The sequence below is a fragment of the Culex quinquefasciatus genome, chromosome 1 (genome assembly GCF_015732765.1).
Source record: "Culex quinquefasciatus strain JHB chromosome 1, VPISU_Cqui_1.0_pri_paternal, whole genome shotgun sequence".
In the NCBI taxonomy this organism is placed as follows: Eukaryota; Metazoa; Arthropoda; class Insecta; order Diptera; family Culicidae; genus Culex; species Culex quinquefasciatus.
In genome coordinates, this window is record NC_051861.1 from 107,497,519 (window position 1) to 107,522,104 (window position 24,586).

The 24,586-nt window shown below is 36.8% G+C and overlaps 2 protein-coding genes across 9 annotated transcripts in view; both read right to left on the minus strand.

Annotated features, from left to right (window-relative positions):
- LOC6041286 (stromal interaction molecule homolog) overlaps nt 1-18,645 on the minus strand; it is a 63,300-nt gene extending 44,655 nt beyond the window's left edge. For 2 of the 6 annotated variants that reach the window (XM_038262833.1, XM_038263089.1), the window contains exons 1-2: nt 18,456-18,641; nt 5,285-6,100 (exon numbers count right to left, since the gene is read on the minus strand). In XM_038262833.1, coding sequence (XP_038118761.1) covers nt 5,285-5,696 — 412 coding nt within the window. In that variant the 5' untranslated portion in view covers nt 5,697-6,100; nt 18,456-18,641. Of the gene's footprint in view, nt 1-5,284; nt 6,207-11,299; nt 11,527-18,240; nt 18,265-18,455 lie in introns of those variants that run through there. The other 4 variants (XM_038262981.1, XM_038262885.1, XM_038263042.1 and 1 more) reach the window with 4 other exon arrangements.
- A 1,060-nt stretch (nt 18,646-19,705) lies between these two features.
- Nucleotides 19,706-22,374, minus strand: LOC6041289 (F-box/LRR-repeat protein 4). 3 transcript variants are annotated; one of them, XM_038249062.1, is made up of 5 exons: nt 22,141-22,374; nt 21,680-22,047; nt 20,895-21,619; nt 20,759-20,833; nt 19,706-20,701 (listed from the first exon to the last, which is right to left on the minus strand). In XM_038249062.1, the coding sequence occupies exons 2-5, from the start codon at nt 21,977-21,979 to the stop codon at nt 19,909-19,911; spliced, it is 1,893 nt and encodes a 630-aa protein (XP_038104990.1). In that variant the 5' UTR covers nt 21,980-22,047; nt 22,141-22,374; the 3' UTR covers nt 19,706-19,908. The 3 variants fall into 3 exon arrangements, with proteins under 3 accessions (XP_038104990.1, XP_038104991.1, XP_001850573.2); XM_038249063.1 differs by having other exon boundaries at nt 22,129-22,374; XM_001850521.2 differs by having other exon boundaries at nt 21,680-22,374.
- Nucleotides 22,375-24,586: the final 2,212 nt, after the last annotated feature.

A 24,586-nucleotide genomic window follows, 5' to 3' on the forward strand; every position in this document is an offset into this window, starting at 1 on the left:
AATTTGACTTTTAAACATAAAAATCAAAAAATCTCATAAAAGTGGAGTGTATTTTTCTTTCAGTGTATTTTTTTCGGAAAGCCCTTCAAATTTCCTACAAGTTTGTCTTTGACCACTTTTTGATACGATGCCACGGCTTCGAGATACAGCAATTTTTAAATTACGAAATACAAAAATATTTAAAACACTTACGCCCTTCTCAAATGTCATTGTCGAGTGTAACTGGCTCCATATACACAAAAATGGCTTATATATGCCTAGGATAACATGTCTACAAAGTTTCATTGAAATCGGAGAGGGTCGGGTACAACCGATTCCCTATTTGACACGGAATTGCTCTATTATAGCAAGATTCATAAATTTTTCAAGTATACTAAGAAACTTGTTCTACTGAAAATGTCTCTAAATCTTAAAAAAATGAACTCTTTTTAAATAACACTTAAAGCTAGTAATTTAATAATTTATTTTACCTGTTTTTGTGTAAAATTGTCCACAGAACCCGATAATTCAGTTTGTTTTCCGATTTGAATTCATTTTCATTTAGAAAAACATGACCCTTTGAGAGTATTGAAATAGTTTTATTTAGCAATGTTTTTTTTATAATTATGGTTAAGGACGTTGCAAATATTTTTCAAAGTTTTTTTTTTCAAGGCAGTTTGACTACGATTAATCAAACTTTGCTTATTTTCAAAAGAATCTACCACGTCGAAACCCATTTGGTGTTTTGATAAACGATATAAAAAAAAACTATAATCAGCATAACTTGGCACTCAAATGAGAAATTTCAGATGATTTTTTTGTTTTTCAAAGTTTATGTTTACCCAAAAATGAAATTGAGAATCATTTTCAGCTCTTTGGACTTAGTTAAAAATATTTTTAATATTGGTGAAATTTTGATGTTCGTATAACGGATTTTTTACGATTAATGAGGGTTCCGTAAGCCGTATTTTTTTTTATTACCATATCGAATGTAAGAGTTGATATGGAAAGTTCGCAAAATTACACTTCTCTCTCTCTTAATTTTTTTCACTCTATTTTGGTAATGTATAGAAAACAATGCTGTTAATCGTTGAATTCAACGGCGTTTGTATTCTCGATTTCATTGGTAAGTTTTCAAACGAGCACATACAATGAACTCACTTTCATGAGCGATGAACTCCAATGCATGTAAAAAGTCACAAACAGGAATCAGGAAGTAGGAAATAGGACGCGAATGTCAAGAAAATGAAGGAATTCGACGATAAATGGGAGAGAATTGAGCGAAAAGAGACCGGAAATGGACATTTTTCTCTCAATTCTCTCTCGTTTTGCACAAACGATGAACGTTTTGACCGAACGATGATCATTTTGCTTCGTGCGTGTTTGAAAAGATCTCAGTGCAAAAGATAATATCATCGCTGTCGTTGATCGTTGGTTTAAACGTTATCGTAATCGCAGCCATCGTTGATTTAATCGTCAACGTCAACGGAGGTGTTGATCAAGGCGTTGATTACATTTTTCTCCTTATAAAAAAATATTTTTCAAAAATTGTAATTTCGCACAACTTTTTTTTTTTTGTGAGGTTGAGAAAAAAAACTGAATTTTTTTTTTTAGACTATAACTGTTTTATTCTGAAATTTTCTCAGACTGAGCAATTCTTTACCAAAACCGGAAATGGATTTTATTTGTATTTTTTTGATTAGGCTCAAACTTTGTGGGGGCCTTCCCTATGACCAAATAAGCTATTTTGCGTCATTGGTTCACCCATACAAGTATCCATACAATTTTGGCAGCTGTCCATACAAAAATGGTATGTAAATATTCAAACAGCTGTAACTTTTGAGTGAATTTTCTGATCAATTTGGTGTCTTCGGCAAAGTTGTAGGTATTGTTGAGGACTTTTGAGAAAAAAATAGGTACACGGAAAAAAAAATTTGCAGATTTTTTTATCAACTTTTTTTTACTAAAACAAAATTTCCCAAAATACGTATTTTTTGATTTTCGAGATTTTTTGATATGTTTTAGGGGACAAAAATCCGCAACTTTTGAGTCATAGAGAAACATGGTCAAAAAATCTGCCGCCGAGTTATGAATTTTTGAAAAAATAGTTATTTTTGGAAAAAAACGAAGTTTTATGCAAAAACAAGTTTGACACCACTTTTTAATGCAAAATTGAATTTGCAATCGAAAAGTACTTTACAGATTTTTTGATAAAGGGCTCTGTTTTCAAGATATAGCCACCGAAAGTTTGATTTTAGCGAAATATTTGCAGTTTTTCAATTTTTAAAAATAGTGACCATGAGTGACCATTTCTAAAAATATTTTTTTTTTTTTAAAAGTTCAGAAAATTTGCTATAAAATTGTCTGAGAGACATTGAAGATTGGACCTCTGGTTGCTGAGATACAGCGGCTTAAAGAAAAAGAAACACGAAAATTGAAGTTTTCTAAGTCTCACCCAATCAGCCCACCATTTTCTAATGACGATATCTCAGCAATTAATGGTCCGATTTTCAATGTTAATACATGAAACATTCGTGAAATTTTCCGATCTTTTCGAAAAAAATATTTTGAAAATTTTTAAATCAAGACTAGCATTTTAAATGGGCGTAATATTCAATATTTGGCCCTTTTAAAATGTTAGTTTTGATTTAAAAATCTTAAAAATATTTTTTTCGAAAAGATCGGAAAATTTCACGAATGTTTCATATATTAACATTAAAAATTGGACCATTAATTGCTGAGATATCGTCATTATAAAAAGGTGGGTTGTTTTGGTTTTAGAAAACTTCAATTTTCGTGTTTCTTTTTCTTAAAGCGGCTCTTTCTCAGCAACCCGAGGTCCAATCTTCAATGTCTCTTAGACAATTTTATAGCAAATTTTCTGAACTTTTCAAAAAAAATTGTTTAGAGATGGTCACTCATGGTCACTATTTTTAAAAATTGAAAAACTGCAAATATTTCGCTGTAATCAAACTTTCGGTGGCTATATCTTGAAAACGGAGCCCTTTATCATAAAATCTGTTAAGTACTTTTCGATTGCAAATTCAATTTTGCATTAAAAAGTAATGTCAAACTTGTTTTTGCATGAAACTTCATTTTTTTCCAAAAATAACTATTTTTTCAAAAATTCATAACTCGGCGGTAGATTTTTTTACCATGTTTCTCTATGGCTCAAAAGTTGCGGATTTTTGTCCCCTAAAACATATCAAAAAATCTCGAAAATCAAAAAATACGTATTTTGGGAAATTGAGTTTTAGTAAAAAAAATGTTGATAAAAAAATCTGCAATTTTTTTTCCGTGTACCGTAAAACGGGGTGACTTTGATAGGTTTGCGATTTTTCCGCAAAATGAAGAGTACAATTAAAATACGTAAGGAATGGTTCAGAAACATACTGACCATGGTAGAGAAGTGTTCAAGTGCCTCAAGAAGAACTTTTCATAAATTGTTGAAAAGTTTATAAAGTTAGTTAACTATAGTTAAGAAAATGTTGATGGAAGTCATTATTTTAAACTTCTCAAAAGTGTCATGATTTTCTCAATGAACATGATTTTTTATCTGAAAACGGAATGCATTTTCGGATTCTTTGGACAATTTTCCAATAGGAGAAGGTTAAATAAATTTGTAAATAATAAATAATATGTGTTTTTGAAACACAATTAAAAAAAATCTCCAAATTTATAGGCAATTTCAGTTGAACAAATTTCATGTAAAATTTGAAAACTTGTGATTCGTGCTTCGAATTCAGTATAAAATGCAATTTAAATCGATAATTGTATAAACAAAACTAGTTTTAACAAATTTTAGGCAAAATTCCGACTTTTTAGCAATTTTACCTACAATTTATATGTATTTTGCTAAAAAGCTTATAAACTTAGTTAACTTAACATATACATTGATTTTTTTCTTACAAACTATATCAGCTACTTTAGTGATGGTACATTTAACGTACAAATAAAGTTTGAACATCTTAAATATGATTTTAACAAGAAAAACTATGACTTTGATAGTCACCCCGGAATTAAAACCAAGAATTTTTAACGTAACTATTTTTCTAAACACTATTAAAAAAACTTTTTTCCAAAATAGTGCATGGACTTTGTGTGGCCTACCCCAGTACATGTTTTAAAAATAATAATCTTGAGAAAAACATTACCTGTTGGAAAATATTCCAAAAACAAATTGAAATCCTATCAAAGTCACCCCGGTTTACGGTACCTATTTTTTTCTTAAAAGTCCTCAACAATACCTACAACTTTGCCCAAGACACCAAATTGATCAGAAAATTCACTCAAAAGTTACAGCTGTTTGAATATTTACATACCATTTTTGTATGGACAGCAGCCAAAATTGTATGGAGACTTGTATGGGTGAACCAATGACGCAAAATAGCTTATTTGGTCATAGGGAAGGCCCCCACAAAGTTTGAGCCTAATCAAAAAAATACAAAAAATAAAAATGGTCGAAATCGGCCGATTTCGTAGAGAGTTGCCCAGACTTATCTTAGCCGAGGACACCAAATTAATCCGAAAATCCTTTCGTGATGTCAGATTTCTTCTTTGGTCACAACGTTTTACCCCATTAAAAAGAATACAAAATAAATAAATATCTGCAAAACGTTTGCTCATGTGTCACTTTTTACAGATTTTGTATTATAAATCAGAAAAGACGAAAAAAATACGATTTTTTCATAAACTCTTTGATATTTTACAATGTTTTTTCAAAATATTAAAAAAATTGAAAGCTGAAAACAGTTTATTTTTGTTCCTGATTAATGACTATTGATAATGATGACTTGCATAACTTTATAAGAAATTATTCATTAAGTTTTCTTAACCCCAGGGTTAGCCACAGACCTCAAAGGCCAATCCACCCGCTGCGCTGCAGAACAAAATAAATGACTAATTGTTCTTAATCGTGAGATACCGCAAATTCCAAGCCCCCCAACCTAAGAGTGCAGCAATCATTAATTCATTCATTCCAAAACACTCAATTTTGTGCAGCAGGTGCTAGGTGCTACTTGTTTGTGCTAGAGAGGTTTCGCATTACATCGCGCGCGACAACCTTGAACAACCCAACCCAACCCAAACGGTGATAACACCACGTGCGTAGAAACAGTGGTTGGACAGTGCCGAACGGGGTATGGTGAGCGGGGGGAAAATGTTTCTGAACTGCAAGCCAAACCAACAGCAAAACAACACAACACAGTTTGACAAAAAAAAAGTTTTTCTGTCGAACGGTGTAACGAAACGCAAACTGTAAAAGTGCAGAAGGTTGCAAATGCTTGCCCCTTCCCTTGGTACATACCGAATTCGTGGTGGACGGCCTGGGACATGGCCTGGCTCAGCACGGCGTACGAGTTGCGGCTCTCCAGACCGCGGTTGGACGATCCCGAACCGGCCGTGGTGCCGGCCTGTTGCGGCGTCGCAGACGCCTTCTGACCGGTTGCTTCACCTCCACCTCCACGATCATGCTGCTGCTGGTTCTGCTGGGCCGCTTTGTGGTGTTGTTGTTGTTGTTGCTGTTGATGAAGTTGTTGTTGTTGTTGGTGTTGTTGCTGCTGCTGCTGATGCTGTTGATGGGCCTGCCTCGAGCGGGACAGTATGTCATCGTCGCCACCGCTGGTTGACACCAGCACAATCGACGCCGCAAACAGACACACTGCCAGCAGCCATGCAGTCGTTGTCGTCGTCACGAGGCGCTGCCGTGGCGTGACCATATTGCTTTGTGTCTGTGGTGAGGCGTTGAACTAGTGCGCCAAAGGCTGGAAGAACTTGGCGTAGATTCGCTCTACTTGGAAGCAACGGGATTTCACTATCATCGGAGCAGTCGCATTCTGGCCGGCGGACACGTCCCTTCCGAAACCCAAAATTATCGCAGAACGTTGACTGCGATCGATGCGGTGTTGTTTACTGCTGTGGCATTGATCTTGAACAGGTTTCGACGCACAGCTTCCGCGATCGTTTCCAGAAACTATATTTCTTCCTCCACCCGGACGGCGACCTTCACCTTCTGCGCGTACCCTCTCTCGCTCTGAGTTGCTCTGTTCAGTCGTACTTCGTAATTCACAGTTTTCACACTAGCTCTTCACAACCACTCCAACAAACACTCGTCGTGTGTCACCTTTTCGGGAAGAAATGAGTGAATATTCAAGCAGTTCCAGGGAATTTTTCCGCTGTCACTTGCAGCAGCAGCACTACTTTTTTGCCCACTTCGCAGATGTGAGCGCCTTGCGACGACGTCGTTTTAATCAGTATTAAAAATCTGTTGCTCTTTGACTCTTCCTCCCCGACGGAGCGGCGGCCGGGCAGTTCTCTAGAAAGTCGCAATTTTTGTTCGAATTTATTATTTATTTCTTAGGCCGATGCAAATATTTAAAAAAGTTTTTGTCCCTCGGCCCTGGCCGATGTCAAGGGGGGGGGGGCAAAAAAATAAAAAATATAAAAATTTAAATAACAAGCCATAGTCTTCACATTTAAATGAAAAAAGTGTTTTAAAATGCATTTTACACTAGTTCAGTTGTTTTGCAATCATTAGTATTCAAAAAATGTAAGATCTGACAAAAACAAAAATTGTAACGAAAAAAAAGATTTTGCATCGAAAATTTTAAAAAAATCTTAAGATTTTTTAATAAACCCAAACATGTTAAAAATTATTTTAAACGCAGGAGAATGTATTTTAATTTGATTTCAGCAGGTTGCACTTGAATTTTCATTAAAATTTTGAAGTTTATTGTAAAAATATTTTTTTGCCCCCTGATTTTTCGGGCCAATTTTGAAGGGGGGGGGGGGGGTGACAAAAACTTTTAAAAATACTGATGTTTTTTTGTTTTTGTTATTTTTTTATTCAAGTCTTTTTTTTATTTTTTATTCGAAAAGAAAAATCACTGCTAATCACAGCTTTTAAAGGCCCAAGATATGAGAATTTTCACTATTTTTTCCTTATCACACTTACGATTAACGTGAACTGTCGCTGGAACAAAAAGGATAGACAGTTTGTTTACATGCACGGTTACGCCCTTTTGAAAAATTACTAGAAAAATATAAATTTCGTCAAACAATCTGTTTGATTTTGAAACAAACTGTGGCCCCAACTCGATGTAAGACAGTAAGCAAGAGAGCAGCTCTCTTTCTTCCAGCTTAACATTGTCTCTCTTTCTTGTCTCGCTATCTTCTTCTCTATTGTCTCTCTCTCTCTCTCTCTTTCTGTTTTCTCTCTATTACTTTTGTCTCTGTATTTTTCTTCCGTTTTCTTATCTCTCTCTTTATCCATTTTTCTTTTTCTCTTGTCTCTCTTTTTTTCTTTTATCTATCTCTTGTCTCTGTATTTCTTTCTCTCCACACACTTTCTCTCTCTCTCTCTCTCTCTCTCTCTCTCTCTCTCTCTCTCTCTCTCTCTCTCTCTCTGTATCTCTGTTTCTCTCTCTCTCTCTCTCTCTCTCTCTCTCTCTTGTATCTCTGTTTCTCTCTCTTTTCTCTCCATCTATTTTTTTGTCTCTCTATCTCTTTCAGTAGTCTCTTGCAGCAGTCTCTTTCAGTGGTCTCATTCAGTAGTCTCGTTTAGTAATCTTCATGACATGGCTTAGCTTTCTCTTCACTCTTATCATTCTCTTTTCCCTTTACCTGTATAATTCTTTTTTCTCTTTTTCTATCTTTCTTATCTTTCTTATCTGTCTTTTGTTTCTCTCTCTCTCTCTTATTTTCCTCTCTTTCTTATTTTCCTCTCCTTCTTATCTTTCTCTCTCTCTCTCTTATTTTCCTCTCTTTCTTATGTTTCTCTCTAACTCTCTTATCTTTTTCTTCACTCTTATCTTTCTCTCTCTCTCTCTCTCTGGTATCTTTTTCTACACTCTTATCTCTCTCTCTCTCTCTCTCTCTCTCTCTCTCTCTCTCTCTCTCTCTCTCTCTCTCTCTGTCTCTATCTATCTTTTTCTGTACTCTAATCTTTCTATCTGTCTCTATCTATCTTTTTCTGTACTCTAATCTTTCTATCTCTCTCTGCTATCTTTTTCTTCACTCTTATCTTTCCCTCTCTCTCTCTCTGCTATCTTTTAGATAAGAGTTTAGCTCTCTCTCTCTCTTTCTCTCTGCTATCTTTTTCTTCACTCTTATCTCTCTCTCTCTCTCTCTCTCTCTCTCTCTCTCTCTCTCTCTCGCTCTCTCTCTCTCGCTCTCTCTCTCGCTCTCGCTCTCTCTCTCTCTCTCTCTCTCTCTGTGTGTGTTATCTTTTCCTTCCCTCTTATCTGTCTTTCTCTCTACTATCTTTTTCTTCACTCTTATCTGTCTTTCTCTCTACTATCTTTTTCTTCACTCTTATCTGACTTTCTCTCTAATATCTTTTTCTTCACTCTTATCTTTCTCTTCCCATTAACTTTCTCTTCCTCTTATCTTTCTCTTCACTCTAATCTTACTCTTCACTCTTATCTTTCTCTTCTCTCTTATCTTTATCTTCCCTCAGCTCTTTTCTCTTGATGTTTCTCTCACTGCCTCTCTGCAATTCAATTCTCCATCGCTGCAAACGAGAACAAAGCAGAAAAACTGAGAGTTGCTCACGTGTTTACTGTCATGCTCTTAGGGGCTATACAGCATTTGCGTATTTTGAAAAGGTTTTTTTTCGACTTATTTTTAAATTATTAATCAATAAAACCCATTATTTAAGGGGTTACATACATGTAAATCGACAAAACAGTCAGAGGTTGGTGTCAGCACACACTTAGTTTTATTTATAATCTGTTTTCAGAGCATTAAAACATGCATTTTCATCTATTATCAAAACAAATAGGAAGACATTTGGCTGTTTCATTTCCGAGATAAAGCTATTTGAAGTTAGCAGTTTCAAAAAACGGGTGCCACGATATCTCAACACTGCCTTGACCAAATCGGCTCAAATTTTTGGTAAAGACTCGTTAAATCGGTACTGTGTGCATGACAAAGGCCGATTTTCAAAAAGATTATTTTAAAAAAAGATAAAAATATTTTTGTGTTTTTCATATAAAAAATCGTCAATTTTTGATTTTTGTATTTAAAAAAAAAAAGCAAAATTGTAAAATCGGGCTTCGTCATGCACACGGGATGTATCTTGAGAGTCTTCACCCTGTTTTTCAGCCAATTTGGTCCATCCCATCTCGAGATATCGTGGCACCCGTAAATCAACTCGGTTTTTCGAGAAAAACGCTCAGAAAGTTTGACAGTCCCCTTTGCATACGGCAAAATCGTCTCTTACTCTGTTTAATCATGAAATATCTTATGAAACTTTCAGGAGTGATTGAAAATCATCTTTTTAGTGGCTTCAATAAATTTTCTGTAATTTGAAATTTTGCGATTTTCTACATGTATGTAACCCCTTAATTTCGTTTGAAAGATAACAAAAAACAAATTCAATTTTTTCCAACTCTTTGATCACAACTTCTGTAAAATCTTGGCTCTGAATATTTTATTGATCAACTTGAAAAACTCTGACGAAATTGTTTGCACAAAGATAAAATTTGTAATTAATATTAAGGGGTTACATACATGTAAATCGACAAAAAAGTCAGAGGTTGGTGTGGGCACACACGCAATTTTTATTTAAAATCTGTTTTTAGGGCATTAAAATATTCATTTTCATCTACTATCAAAACAAATGTGAAGACATTTGGTTGTATCATTGCCGAGATATAGCTATTTGAAGTTAGCAGTTTCAAAAAACTTGTGCCACGATATCTCAACACTGCCTTGACCAAATTGGCTCAAAATTTTGGAGAAGACTCGTTAAACCGGTTCCATGTACATGACGAAGGCCGATTTTCAAAAAACTTATTTTGAAAAAAGATAAAAATAGCTAAAAATCGCACACAAAAAAAATCATGGTAATGGTAACATCTGGAAAGGGGTACATCTTTTATGTTAGAAAAAAATGTGTAATTTTACCTCTGAAAATGTGTAATTTTACCACTGTTCTGGTGTAATGTCGAATTTTTAGTCGAATCTAGTATTACACCTTCCAAATTTACATTTTTTTTTTGCTGTGTATCTAACTCAGTTGATTCATGTAATAGCTTCATGAAACTTTCAGGAGTGATTGAAAATCATCTTTTTAGTGGATTCCATGAATTTTCTGTAATATGAACTTTTGTGATTTTTTAGATGTATGTAACTCCTTTAATATTTTCAATCATAAATCAAGACTGGCTGTTGACGCATTGTTTAATAAATATTTATTTTATTTAAATTTATTTAAATTTTTTTTATATAACAAAAACTTCAATTTTTTTGTCTTCTCAATATTATTTTAAGCAAATTTGAAAATATGGTTGCATATGGCCGGAACTCTTTCATAGTAATTTGAGTATGAATCATGACGCATACCAAAACCATACAAAATTCCATGAACCTTATTTACAAAAAAAATGTATAAAAAACCTTGTGATTTTTTTTTACGGCTAATGCCATCCATATGGTTTGGATTATTAATATGTGGTTCCCAATCGCAAATAAATTGCAATTGCAACGAGTGCGTACAATTTTTTATTTTTTTTTTTGCAAAAATATTGATTTTTTTTTAATTAGATTTTTTGTCTGGAATTTTCATTTCGAAATGCTTACTTTTCGATACAATTGCTAAAAATTTTAAATTTTCAGCACTCAAATGAGTGTTTTAATGCACTTTTTGTCCCTGTTTTTTTGGTGATGATAAGCAGGGTATTCCGTCACCAAAGAATGTCAGAAAAATATTTTTTTCCAAAATTCAATTTATTCTTTGACAAATTATCTGTTACGAACAAAACCATCTAAGAATGTAAATGTCTACACTGTGCTCCAAGGCTACGCCCATGTAATGGTACCAGTGATTATGTCACTGACATGCCCAGAAAGACAAAGAATATTGAAGTATCAACATTGAAACATCCATTCATTAGTTCGGGAAAAGCGCACGTGTTTAGTGCGCAAACTGGGATGGCAACTACAGCGCAAACTATCGCAGCTATATTGCGCCTACATTGTACAAAAAAGAAAACATTTTTTTCGAAAGTTTTGTTTTAAATCGCGACTTTCTAGAGAACACTACTCAGCACCACTCTCGGTCCCTCCAATTCAATCGCTCTCCTTCTCTCTCACACACTGCTGTCGCGCGTGAATGTCGTCGACGACGACGACGGTGATGATGCGATGATACACAATACACAATAAAGAATGAAGCAGCAGCAGCAGCAGCATCAGCAGTGGCAGCTCAGCGGAAAAAAAGTGAATCGGAAAATGACACCCTAAAAATAAGACTTTTCCATCCTGCTGAACTCGCTGCTTGCTGCTGCTGTCACTGATCGCAAGACTCAATTCTTCACACCTCTTCGGTATCGATCACGAGTTCCGCACTTGATCACTTCACCACACACCACTCTCCAGAATTCTGTTGGCCACCTGCGAAGGTAGCTCCCACCGAAGAAGATCCCAGGCTAGCTACGGCACACGTCACGTCCTCCACGATCTCCAAAAATGGGCGAAAGAAGCAGTTGGAAGTTCGTCCGCTTCCAAAAAGCACCCGCGCCGCGACGACTACGACGATCTATTAGCGCTGACCATAGAGAGTGCAAAAGCTGGTTCTACCACGTATATTATCCGTCCGTCGGACGGCGACGAGGATCACACAATAAATATTTTTTTCTCACTCGTGTGGACGACGTCGTCGTCGTCGTCGTTGCCTTCAACTAAATACCCGCTCACACCTAATGGGTAAAAGAGCAGTCGAGTCGGTTCGGTTCTCGTATTGCTGCTGGCCCGTTCTAGCAAACAGTCGTGTAGGTACCAAGTTCAGCGATTCAGCGCGCACCCCCCTCAGTAAATACGTAAATATTCGTGCAAAACTGTCAAACGATCGCGGATTTGCGGCTCGATCCTCGGGCTATATGAAGTTGCTTTGCTTCTTATTTGTTGACGCGCGGGGTTGAGGTAGCCCTTGGGGTGCGATCGGGCAGTTTTTGGGCAGGTTGTGTGGTGGTCAACACGGCCGAAGCAGGTCGTCTGGAAAGGAAGGAAAAAAAGGAGAAGACGATTCGTTAGAGTGGATCACGTAGAGGTAGCAATTTAAGCGGTTGTGTCTTATTAGGTGGTAATTGATACTAGCTGATAGCTTAATTGAATAGAGAACCCCTGTGTACGAACGGGACGAGGATACTACGACATATATTCCTGTTCAATCAAAATATTTTTGAAGGTTCAAATCCATTCAAAGAGTTGGTTTAAAAAGCGATCGTAACGACCAAAGCAGCTAAAGACAAGCGTAAAGTGCGCGAATTGCCAAAGGAATTGCAGCGCTAGCTTTCGCGATGCTCTACACATTTCCCGAATTCCGCACGGAAAGAAGGTTTATCGTGAATCTTGCTAAATTTTGGTTAAAAATCCTAAAAAAAATTTGCTGTTTTTCAACCACCATTTTTTTTAGCTGGAAACCCTAAAAAAAATCCTGGATTTGACAGCTGGATCCAGGTCCTAAAAATGATAAATCTAGCTAAATTTTTAGTAAATTTTACTAATTTACAAGCTGGAAAAATGCTGTCAGTCTCAAAAGCTGTATGTTTTGAGAAGGTCTGTTAGCTATTTTAGCTAGATTTTATGGTATTTTAGGAAGTTTTAGAGTTAGCCCAGCGAGTTTTTAGGCTGTTTCAACTAGTTTTTTTGGAATCATTCTTAAAATTTTCCATTGATGGCTGCGAAGCCAGGTATTTTCACACATCTTTTTAGCTAGTTTAGCTAACTTTGCCACTATTCTTGGTAGGTGTTTTGGTTGGAATAGCTAATTTTTCCACTATTTCTACAAGTTTTCTTTCAAAAGCCTTCGTTGCTGCCTGCAAAGCACGCATCATTCATCCAGCCTTTTGGCTGATTGAGCTCGTTTCTTTTTTGTTCTTGCTTTGTTTTTCGGTAAGTCCAGCAAATTTTTCGACTGTTTTAACTGGTAATTTCGAAATCATTTTTAAAAATCCCTTGCTGCCTGTAAAGTTGTTTTTTATTTTCAAAAATACTTTTTGCTGGTGTAGCATGATTTTCCGCTATTCTATGTACGTTTTTTGGTAGTCCAGCAAGTTTTTTGGATGTTTCAATAATTTCCAGGCTTTTTAAACTATGTTATAGTTGATCATCCTAATTGTACGGCTATGTTGCGATATTCTATTGACAAATTAAAAAAAGTAAATACAGTAATACAAAAATACAAAAGTACAAAAATACAAAAATACAAAAATACAAAAATAAAAAAAATCCAAAAATTCAAATTAAAATTAACATAATTTAACTTAATTTATCTTATTTCAACTTAATTTAACTTAATTCAACTAAATTTAATTTAATTTAACTTACTTTAACTTAATTTATTTTTTTTTTATTATAGACATTTTACCACTTTTGTGGCACTTAATTTAAATTCATTCAACTTAATTTAACTTAATTTAACTTAATTTAACTTAATTTAACTTAATTCAACTTAATTTAACTTAATTTAACTTAATTTAATTTAACTTAATTAAGCTTAATTTAACTTAATTTAACTTAATTCAACTTAATTTAACTTAATTTTACCTAATTCAGCTAAATTTTACTTAATTCAACTTAATTTTACTAAATTTTACTAAACAACTTTTAACAACAATTGAACTAAATTCTACCAAATGTAACGAAATTTCAAAAAGATATACCCACATTTGACAAAATTCATTTCTTCTTTATTATGTTCAGTTTAATTAAACTAAACTTAACTTTACTTAATTAAACTTAATTCAACTTAATTCAACTTAATTTAACTTAATTTAACTTAATTTAACTTAATTTAACTTAATTTAACTTAATTCAACTTAATTTAACTTAATTTAACTTAATTAAACTTAATTAAACTTAATTTAACTTAATTTAACTTAATTTAACTTAATTCAACGTAATTTAACTTAATTTTACCTAATTCAGCTAAATTTTACTTAATTCAACTTAATTTTACTAAATTTTACTAACCAACTTTTAACAACAATTGAACTAAATTCTACCAAATGTAACGAAATTTCAAAAAATGTATCCTAGTTTAATTAAATTTAACTTTTTTTTTTAGATATACCCACATTTGACAATTTATTTCTTCTTTATTATGTTCAGTTTAATTATACTAAACTTAACTTTACTTAATTAAACTTGATTTTTAAATAATCATAATTTAACTAAATTTAATTAAATTTATCTAAATTTTACTGATTTTAACAAAATTTAATCAATTTAACTTAATTAAACTGAATTCTACTTTTTTCTAAATTCAACCAAATGTAATTCAAATTAACTTTCACTTAATTTAAAGTAATTTAACATTATTTAACTCTATTTTTTAATGTAATTCAAAGGCATAAAGTGCCCTGCTCGTTCGGATCTGTCAAACATTGGTCCCTTGAAATTTACTAAAACCGAGTAGACCAACTTTTTGTGAACATTTATGATTATTTGGACTATTACCAATTACCATTATCTATTCCTTTTACAAGCATTTTAAAAAAATATTTCCCAAGTGTATTCTAATCTGACGAGAATGCACTGGGCCACGCCCATTTCCTTATTTTCAGCTTAGTTCTTTTTTTCTTCCAGCGCTCTGTTGGGTCTGCTTAGTGCCGCCATTTGAGACGAAATATTAAGCGAACACTCACGAAAAGTAGCATTCGAAGAGAAAGTTTCCTGGCATCACTGGCTCACTCCAACAAGCGCTGCTGGTGGTGTTGGTGGCCACCCTTTGTTTTTTATTTGCCTTCGCTCGGTTTTCTTCAGCCTTCGATTGGAATGGGTCGTCAAAAGTCAAACGTCAAAAGACTTGGCGCGTTTGTTTTTTTGAAGGCGCTTGCTAATTATTAACACTTTTCGGGATTATTTTCCTAGTGAGTGACTAACTAATGCTCGAAAGAACGTGTTGCCGGTAGTTGGAAGCAATTTTATATCTTTAGCGCTTTGAAATCGTTAGCGCAAGTGAAAAGATATTGATGGCGACTTTCGTTAAGCAGTTCAGCTCTCATCTTGCGTGTGGATGTGTGTGCCAACAAAATGATGAGAAATGGTCTCGCAGAAGTAGAAATTATGATCAAAAGTGCATTACATTTGATCTTTTTGGCCAGTAAATGGCATAAATTTGCGTGCTTGCTTGAGGCGGTGCTGTTGCTGGTAAGTTTATTGCCTAAAAAGGTATTTTTGGAGCTTTAAGCGAGCATCAAACTCTTCATATGACGAAGATAGGTGTTTGATTAGAAAGGGTATATTTCCCTAAAATACAGGAAAATGAATTTCAAATTGTTTTCAGAACTTTTGACTTCGATTTCCATAAAAAAAATTGATGTCCTGAATTTTGAAACAAATATTTTATTTAAGGATGATGGGAAAATGATTTTGAGGATAGATTTAGATTATTCTACCACCCTGATGCTCCCTCCCCGACCCCAGTTTTGATACTAACTTAAGGGTTTTTACAGAGAAGTCGCCATATAAAAAAAAATCACAACAAAAATACATAATAATTTCATATTTTATGAAAAACAAAAAGAATTTTATGATTATTTTAATGTTTTTAAATTTTTGAATAAATTTTATTTCATATTTATATTTTTGCCAAATTATTGTAATTTGGCAAAAATATAAATATGAAATAAAATTTATTCAAAAATTTAAAAACATTAAAATAATCATAAAATTCGTAAATCAAGAGATTTTACAACTAAAATACAGTTCGCACTCGATGATACTCACCAAAAAGTCACTCCGAAAAATCGAAACATTAAATGTTTATTACCTAATTTCTCTAACCTAATTTATGACGTCCAAAAATGCTCTAAAGTACTCAGATTTTTTTTTAGAATTAAGTAATTTAAGTAGAAAAAAACCGTTATCAGAGGTGACATTGGGTCTGGGGGTGAGATTGGGTTATACAAAAAAGCTTAAATTTGTATGACCCAATCTCACCCCAGACCCAATTTCACCCTGATGACGGTAATTGAATAATTTTTAAATTTGTTTTTTTAGGTTTTTGTGTTTTTTATGTTTAAGTAAAATTATTTGATTCTAGTTTTTTTTATTTTTTTATTCTTGTATTTTCTGTTTTATTTTAATTAGATTAAGATTTTGAAAATAATTAAATTCTTTTTTTTCATAAAATTATTTTTATTAGGTCCTTTTTAAGTGTTTTTAAGTTTAAAATTATCTAATTCTCTTTTTTAATTCCTTGATCTTTTTTTTTATTTACAATATTGTTTTTGATCACCGGAAGTCGATCATAATTATTTGCTTGCACTCAACAAAATTTAGTTCCTCACAACGTTTTCTTTAAAATTTGAAACCTATTTTTATATTTCTGAATTATTTTATTTATCAAAATTGCCAGCCACCCCGTCCGTGACCACCCTGGGTCTTCCACTATCCACTTCCAGTCTCCACCATTACAGCATACCGTCCACTGTCCTGATGCTCCCTCCCCGATCTTCGGCTTTGATTCAAACTACTAACAAAAAGAAAAAATCATAGTTGAGAAAAGGTCAATGCGGATGGAGAGCAAATCGAGCTCAGCACCCCCTCACAAAGACTGGTAGTAAGTGTGGAAAAACAATGTCATGTTCACAGCCGGTCCAATCTGTCTTGCTTTTCTTTTCCAATTTGGTGGGGTTGTTGGTATCCAGGAGCCCAAGGCGGCGAAGTCCTTGTAGTCAAAAGGAAGACACTAGTGGTTGGTCCTTTTCACCGTTTCTAGGACTCTCGCAACTATGTCAATGTCATCGGCATACGCAAGTACTCGAATTGCCCTGTTGCAAATCCTTCGATACCCGCTGTTCGCACAACTCCCTCGAAGCCGATGTTAAACAACGCCTTGGATAAGCCGTCACCTTGTCGTAAAACTTGTTGCAAGGTAGCCTTGTTCAGCCGAGTCAGTTTGTCCGGGAAATCGTTCTCGTTTTCCATAGCTCATCAACATTATCTGACTGTTGTACTCAATATCAGCTAGTTTTTCCTCCACAAAGATCTTTGAAATCGCCAAGTGCTCTCCTCCATATTTGAAGAGCTCACCGGTTAACCAATCTTTGCCGGCAGCACTGTTCTTCTGTCGCGTCTTCAGCGACACTGGCCATGGCCGAGCGTTTGCTGCTCAAAAGAATCGCTTCCAGCTGCTGCACGTAGTGCTGAGCTACTGTCCGTCGTTGACAGTTCTGAGTGCATGCTTGCGCCAACTAGGTAGGAGTCCGAATCCGCACCTGCTGATACTCCGTAAGTCCAAGAATAATCGGTGACTTTAGGAGTTTCTTTCCGGGGAAAGATCGTGCTCCTCACCTCGTCGTTCGTGACGGTGTTTAGGCTATTTGGCCCAATCTGGGTCGAACGGACAGAATTTTCTGTCTCATTTTACACGATATCTAACGGTTTATCCATTCTGCTCTCACAACCGCAAGCTTATGGAGGTGGCTCCGATGACGATCTTCACGTCGAATATCTGCTCCAGCTTTGCGTAGAATGCTTCCTTCTCGGCATCGAATGATTCATCGTGTGGGCTGGACAATTTACATTGAAGATGTGACAATTGAAAAAAACGGCCTTTAATCCTCAATCTACACATCCGGTCATTGATCGGCTCCCAATCTACCACACGTCTCCGCATCTTGCCGCCCAACTCTATGAAGCCGGTCCTGTTTGTGGCTCCTATGTCTTCGTTCTCTCTTGCAGTGCTACAACATCGAAGTTCCGGTAGTAAAGCTTGTTCAACAGAGCATACTCGTACCCAACAAAACGTAGCAATGTGCAGTTACATGTTCCGAGTTTCGAATTGGTGTCTTTTTCGATCCTGATCCTTATTTCCAATCGTGCTAATCCTTCTAGTTGACTTAGTTTTGTTCCAATTAAGATTTCTGCCCTTCTTTAGTTCACACTGTACCAATTTTTCTGAACCTCACCGTCAACCCCCTTTCCCACCCCTCCCAGAATGCTGGCAACACTTCACCACAAACAAACACAGCGCTAGCTGTCAAAATAAATTACCTTTCTCTTTCCGCCTGCTGGAAACCGCCCAACAGATGTGCAAGCGAGAAGGCACAGGTCGACCCAAAACATTACACACTAACACCGACACCCACACACACACAAATTGCGAACAGACGACACAAACAGGCTCGTTCCTCTTCTTATTTTTTTCCTATTCTTCCTTGACGATGTCTCTTTTTGACATTGTGGTGGCGAACCGAAAATTCTTCCCCTCTTGTGCACCCACCTGGCCAGAGGGGGAGGCGGGCTGTTCACCTGTTTTGGTCAATTTCGCACTGGACAGCTACCTTGAGACCTTCTTTTAAAACCGATAGCGGGGCCAAGTTTTGGCAGACATTCCGACGAAAAGTGGTCAACTTTCAAGGTTATGCAAAAAAAAGTGTAATGTCAAAAGCACTGACAATGAATGCGAGAGAGGGAGAGAGCGATTGGAAAAACCTGAAATTTTAACACTAGAAAATTTTCATTACTCTTAAATCTTCCACCACAATCACTAACAAATTTATATTCTAGCTAGAGTTATTCTTCCGTAGAGGGGGCTCAGGAAAAGCAGAAAGAAAAGAAAAATATTTCACACACTACGCAAAGCAGCACACGACACGAAAAACGCACAATCAACCACACGGCACGGATGCAACCGAAAGACTGACTGAAAGAAAGAAAGAGCGAAAGAAAAGCTAGCGGTTTCCACTTTGCGCAAGAGGAAAAGAGACAGTGGGATAAAAACTGACGTGTAGTCGACTTTGTCGATTTTGATGCTGTCAATGTCACTGCGCTAAGTCGACAAAAACCGAAAATAATCTACATTTTATGATGAAGTGTCTCACGTAATGAAAAATGCAAGAAAAATCTCAAAACATTGTGCAATAAATGTTTCAGAAATTCTATTTTCATACTCACCCCGTGGAGACATTCCGATTCACCTCAGATAACGGCACTCAAACAGCTAATTAGCTGAAAAGATTTCATCCTGAGCAGCTCCTGCAAATCTCTCACTCCCCTCCAGTCGACCCAATCGTCCGAACCCTTTTTCGACCACATCGCGCGTGCTGCTGTCAGAGTTGTCAACCAGCAAAAGCAACAACGATTTGTAAAGCACGCGGTCATGCGAGTTTTCCAGCTTAGTTTTAGAGTAAACGCGCGTGTTTCTTCGGGATAAATCCGGCCATACTTGTCATTCTGCTCATTACACGGCACCAGTATCAATCGCCTAACGAGAGTCGCATCAACCGGAAAAACTTCAGTCCACTTACGCTGAGAGAGATTGAAGAAGCCGTGAGGTGCATGAAGTCTGGAAAAACGCCAAGGATAGATCGGAACTCCGCAGAAATGTTGAATGCTGTCACAAGTTGTGTGAATTTCGGGAAAAACTGCTGCAAAATGATGTTGTGCAGGATCAAATCGAAAATCTCAGACGACAGCAGGTGTTCCGTGGTGTGATCAAACGCAAATCCCACTTTCTTTTCTTCTGGCTTTCGTTGATTATGAAAATGAATCGTAAACCTCAACAAAACGCAGCACGAGGTTTTCGGTTTCTGTGTCGTGCACAACTAAGTTGTGCCTGACCCAATCCGGGTGGATCATCTCAACGACCTCGACTATGCGGATGACACTATTCTTCGGCGTCCCGTCTTAAAGTCAACGTCTCCAAAACTACATATATATGGCAGTAAACACGGAACGAAACGGCGTGAGCCAGGTAAATTAAAAACAGAAGAAGTTCTATTTTGTGATGTTTAAATATTTATTTCACGTCGTATAAATATACAGTCAGGTTTAAGAACGTACACTAATTCATATCGAGATCATGAGAATTGTAAACCTGAATATCATGCTAAGATCACCACACTTCACAGAAAACTCCTAAAATTATGACAACCTTCTATCAATCTGGAATGTATCGCTTCAAAAGCTAAGCCACTGCTAAAACTCGCCCCTCGGCGGCCCAAAATCAACAAAGCTCCTCTTGATCGCCACATCGAAGCACTCGCGCCACAGCATAATCTGCATATTGTCCAAGTTATCACAAAAGCTCAAATCCAGCAGCTTCAGCTTGCGGCAGCGCGTCAACAGCCGGTAGCACATCTCCGTCGAGATTCCCATACTGCCCATCAGGTCCAGCTGCTGCAACCCTGGGCAGTGCGTGGCAATTACGTCCAGATCACGATCCGTAAGCCCTCGGATGGCCGCCAGAAAGAGTTTCTTCAGCCGCGGACAGGACCGCACCAGCGCCCGGATCGCCTCTCCGGGGGACGCTTCCTCCCGAAGACACCACCCAAAGTCGACCTCCTCCAGCTTGGGACAGTGCGCGGCGAGCGCTTCGAGCCCGACCGAGGTCAACGAGTGGGACTTCCACATGTCGACCGAAACGAGCGCGCCGCGGTTGCACTTGGCGATTTGGAGCGCCACGTCGTCCATGCTGACGTCGAGGGGGAGGAACGCTAGGTTGAGGTGACGGAGGGCGGGGTTCCGGGCGAGTATGATGAGCAGGGATTGGGTGTCGATGCTGGTGCGGTTGAGGTTGAGGCGCTCGAGGTGGTGAAGGCTGGCGAGGGCGGTGAAGTCACGCGTCTGGGGCTGGTAGTTTTGCAGAGAGAGGTCGGTCAGGTTGTCCGGGCAGTAGCGACCGATGGTCTCGAGGCAGGAGCCGGTGGTCATGAACTTGCACGAGTCCAGCCGGAGGTGGGTCAGGTGGGGGCCGCACTTGGCGATGAAGCTGGGAAAGAAGAGTTGAGTTATAACTCTAAATTTCTACTCAAGATTTATTCCTTACTCTTTAAACTCGTTTACAGATATCTTGTTGAACAGTCCACACCAGGACAGGTTCAGCTTCTTTGTAAAGGCACACCTGGAAAAGTAATTCAAAACTGTAACGCGACTCCAAATCCCGCACCCAACCCAGTTCCAACCTCTTCTTCAGCGACTGCAGCAGCGCCGACGAGGCACACGCCCAGTACGGCTTCAAGTTCAGCTCCGCGTACAGCAGCGAATCCACGGCCACAATGTGGTGCAGCGTGCGACAAACCTGCCCGCAGCGGTACAACGATCGCAGGTCCAAATGTGCCATAATGTTGAACAGCACATCGTACGGCATCTGGTCCAGCGAGAGCCCGGATTCCGTCGGAGTTGTGCTCCGACTGCTCGATTGACTCGTGCATTCCAAGTCTGGCGAGTAGTTTTGCAGAATCACCTCTTGATTGACTGTTATTTTGGGGAGGATTTTCTGCTTCTTCGAGGGCACCACGTTCGAGACGAACTTTTGTCCCAACATCAAGATCGCGTCCAGCTGCGTTGAGTACTCCAGCTTGGCGTGGTTGAACTCGAACCTAATGAAGCGAGTTGGGCTGGGTACTGGGTTTAGTGGAGGACAGAATATCCGGGCGTGGTTCCGCTCAACCGGAGGTAGATTCTCGTTGCCCGATTCCACGTCCCACAGCAGAAACCACTGCTCCGCCTGAGTGTACGCCCATATGCGGACAATCGCACCCGGGTTGTACGTCTCGAAGACCTTGATCTGTTCGGGCAGAACCGGTTCCTCGAACCGAACCAGTATGTAATCGTCAACCGCGGGTTGCTCATCACCAAACTCTTCGCAAGCGGATGGAGCCTGCTTCCACCAGGTTCCGTAAGTTCTCTACAAAAAGAAATACCGTCTTGAGAAACGGTTCAATTCGACAATCGTCAACCTACTTACAAAAGCAAACGTCTCCGGAAAGTCCCCATAGTCCGGATACTTGGACGGTTTCCCCGTCACGTTGTACGCCGTGTACGAAATACTCGTGTCACTACCATACTGCGTGCTGAAATCGACCACGTCCTGCGCGTACTGGTTGATGGACACCAATTTGCCACCGCCATCGGCGTCCGCTCCGGCTTCGCCCTGTTGGACGGCCGCGCTGAGCTGCAGGAACACGGCCTCCTCGTCGTCGGTGGTTTCCGCGTAGCTGCTCGTTTCGTCCCCGTCGGACGACAGCAGCGAGTAGTCGCTCAACATGGTTGTTCCGGTTTGAAGGTGAACCAATGACTAAGTGGTCACTAATTAGATTAATCTGGTGAAAATTACTTAAGAAATTTTCACTGTTGGAGACTCATGGTTCATTTTTGAAGAGCGAAATTCTTGTTACAAACAATAGTTTTTTATACTTTTTAAATTACTTTTCACTTTTTAACTAGTGTAGAGATTTGGAGATCCTTTCATCTACTGCTTTATCAGAAATCATTGGATTAGATTAATTTGTTACTCTAGGTGAGATTCGACAAACACACGGAACAAAACATTTACAGCGATTTTAGCCCTAATCCTGAATAATCACTTTACTCAAAAACATGGATCTTTGCTGAAAACAGTACTGAATTTTACCAATTTCAAGAGAAGACTGATGAAAGAACCCAAAACAAACCAAACAAAACACAACAAAACGATAGGCGTGATGTTAGCCCCCGTGGTGGGATTGACAGTTTGTGCACGCTCATTTAAAGTAGTTCAAATTTTGAACGATAACCAATTGGGTACTAAAGCCCTATTTGAATTGAGTCCTAAAATGAAGCTTAGATTGCTGATATTATTATATTATTTTTCTGAGTACAATGATCCTTTGTACGACCACAAAGAGTTTAAAATGGATTTTAAATCATTTTTTTAAAATTTACCTCGCGGTCCTTCTTGACAGCTCGTTCCAAGGGGACCATAGTTGATCCATCGAAAAAATGTTGTCGTGTCAAAAAAAATTTTTGCATTAAAATAAAAAAAGTGATCAGAAATGGTTTTTAATCGTGTTTTTTTTTTATGTAAAAGCCTGAATTAATTATAAAAAAATTTCGGCCTTACTTTTAAAATAACCCTCGAAGACCTAGCTGAAGGTACCCAGTGAATCTAAATAAAAAATTTCTTTGCACAATTTGTAATAACACTACCCGAAAAGCTGAAAATTTTTGATTTTTAAACTTATAGGATCGGGATAGTGCTAGCTAAGATCTCCAAAATAATATTTTTTTATATAAAAATAGGTTGAAAAAAATATTAGGGAATGCTTACAATTTCAAGGTTTATTTTTGAAATTTCAAACATCAAATTTGTGTTCATCAGTTTTATCTGAAAAATAAAGAAATGGCAAAAAGTTCAAAATAATTTAATTTTATGTAATTGTTAATTTTTTTTATCAAATTAAAAAAAATAACAAAGTAGATATTTAGGAATTCGCGGGACTTTTTTCACGTTTCCTTTCCAATTTCGTGGATTGATATATTTTATTCTACATGCCAATGTTGAATTATTCTGTTGCCAGTATTGTAATGTTTTAAATTTTATTTCAATGAAAATGCAGTTCAATGAGAGCTTATGCTTTACCGCTCATTCTGTTTTTTTTTTTTTGTAGATACAAATTATTGAAACACATTTCGGGAGCAATTTTTGTTAAGCTAAAGAACATTTTTTCATATTTTGCTTTTGGGATGTTTTTAAAACCGCCTTGAGTCAGGGTTATTCAAAAACATCCAAAAAGCGAAACTGAAAATTCAGATTATTGGACCTTTTAAAAAAAATCCAGATTTTTAATGAACTAAATTCAAAATTTCTCGAATCTACATTTTAATGTTTACAATTTTAATATTTTTCTATATTTTTTAAAAGTAACAAGGTTTCTATGTTTCCCTTTTAACGCAAAAACTATTTCATTCGATAGTTGAGTCATAGGAGTCATAGGTCAAAAGAAGTCATTTTAAATTATTAGTTTTCCAATCAAGTCTTATACAATTTTGGGGGCCGGTCATACAAAATGCGTATGCGTATTTTCATTTATGGAATTCTGTGTCTTGAGAAGAGATTTTCTGATCGATGCGGTGTCTACGGCAAATTTATAGGTTATGATTAGGACTGAAAATCTGAAATTAAAAATAAAATAAAAAATCACTTTCTAAAGCAATGTTTTGAAAAGCTGAAAAAAAATCCTAGAAATTTTTGTCTGGAACTTTGATAATGGATTGATTCGATTTTCAATGCTTAAAATTTAAACTTTTGTAAAATTTTCTAATCTTTTCCTTTAAAATAATATTGCAATTTTTTTTAATCAAGCTTAACGTTTGAAAAGGTCTTAAAATAGATAATTTATCTAATTTCATACTTTAGATCAAATGTTTTTATTGAAAAGAACAAAAAAATAACACAAAAGTTTCAATTTTAAGCATTGAAAATGTTGTACGTTGTTACCGGCTGGGTAAAATGGTACTTTTCGAAAGTTAAAATCATTGCGGAAAAAATCCTAAAAAAAATGTGTTCTCGAGAAAGTTGTTTCAAATATTAATTGTTGCTTTTCTCCATACATTTAGACGATTTTCCCCATACAAACTTCAAGGGATAACAAGGAGGGGTTCTTGTGGTCAGAATGAGCTCAAATTTGGATTTATGCCTGGTGATGGGATTTCAGGAGGACATTGGACCACCTTATTTGAAACACAATTGGCAAATTATTTAAAAAAAAAAGTATTAAAAAAGGATGGTAAAGTGTTTGAGTACTTACACTTTTTAACTAACGCATTGTCACTAAGTGGCCATGTTGTCAAGTTGAGCTTTGAATGCTGGCGACTTTTTAGTTTTAAGAATCGA

Excerpts from the sequence above, each read along its gene's own strand:
- LOC6041289 (XM_038249062.1), bottom strand. The coding sequence starts at position 21,979 with ATGTTGAGCGACTACTCGCTGCTGTCGTCCGACGGGGACGAAACGAGC. Across the intron at positions 21,620-21,679 it reads TTCCGGAGACGTTTGCTTTT|AGAACTTACGGAACCTGGTG; the intron begins GTAAGTAGGTTG and ends TTCTTTTTGTAG. Across the intron at positions 20,702-20,758 it reads TCTGTAAACGAGTTTAAAGA|CTTCATCGCCAAGTGCGGCC; the intron begins GTAAGGAATAAA and ends CTTCTTTCCCAG.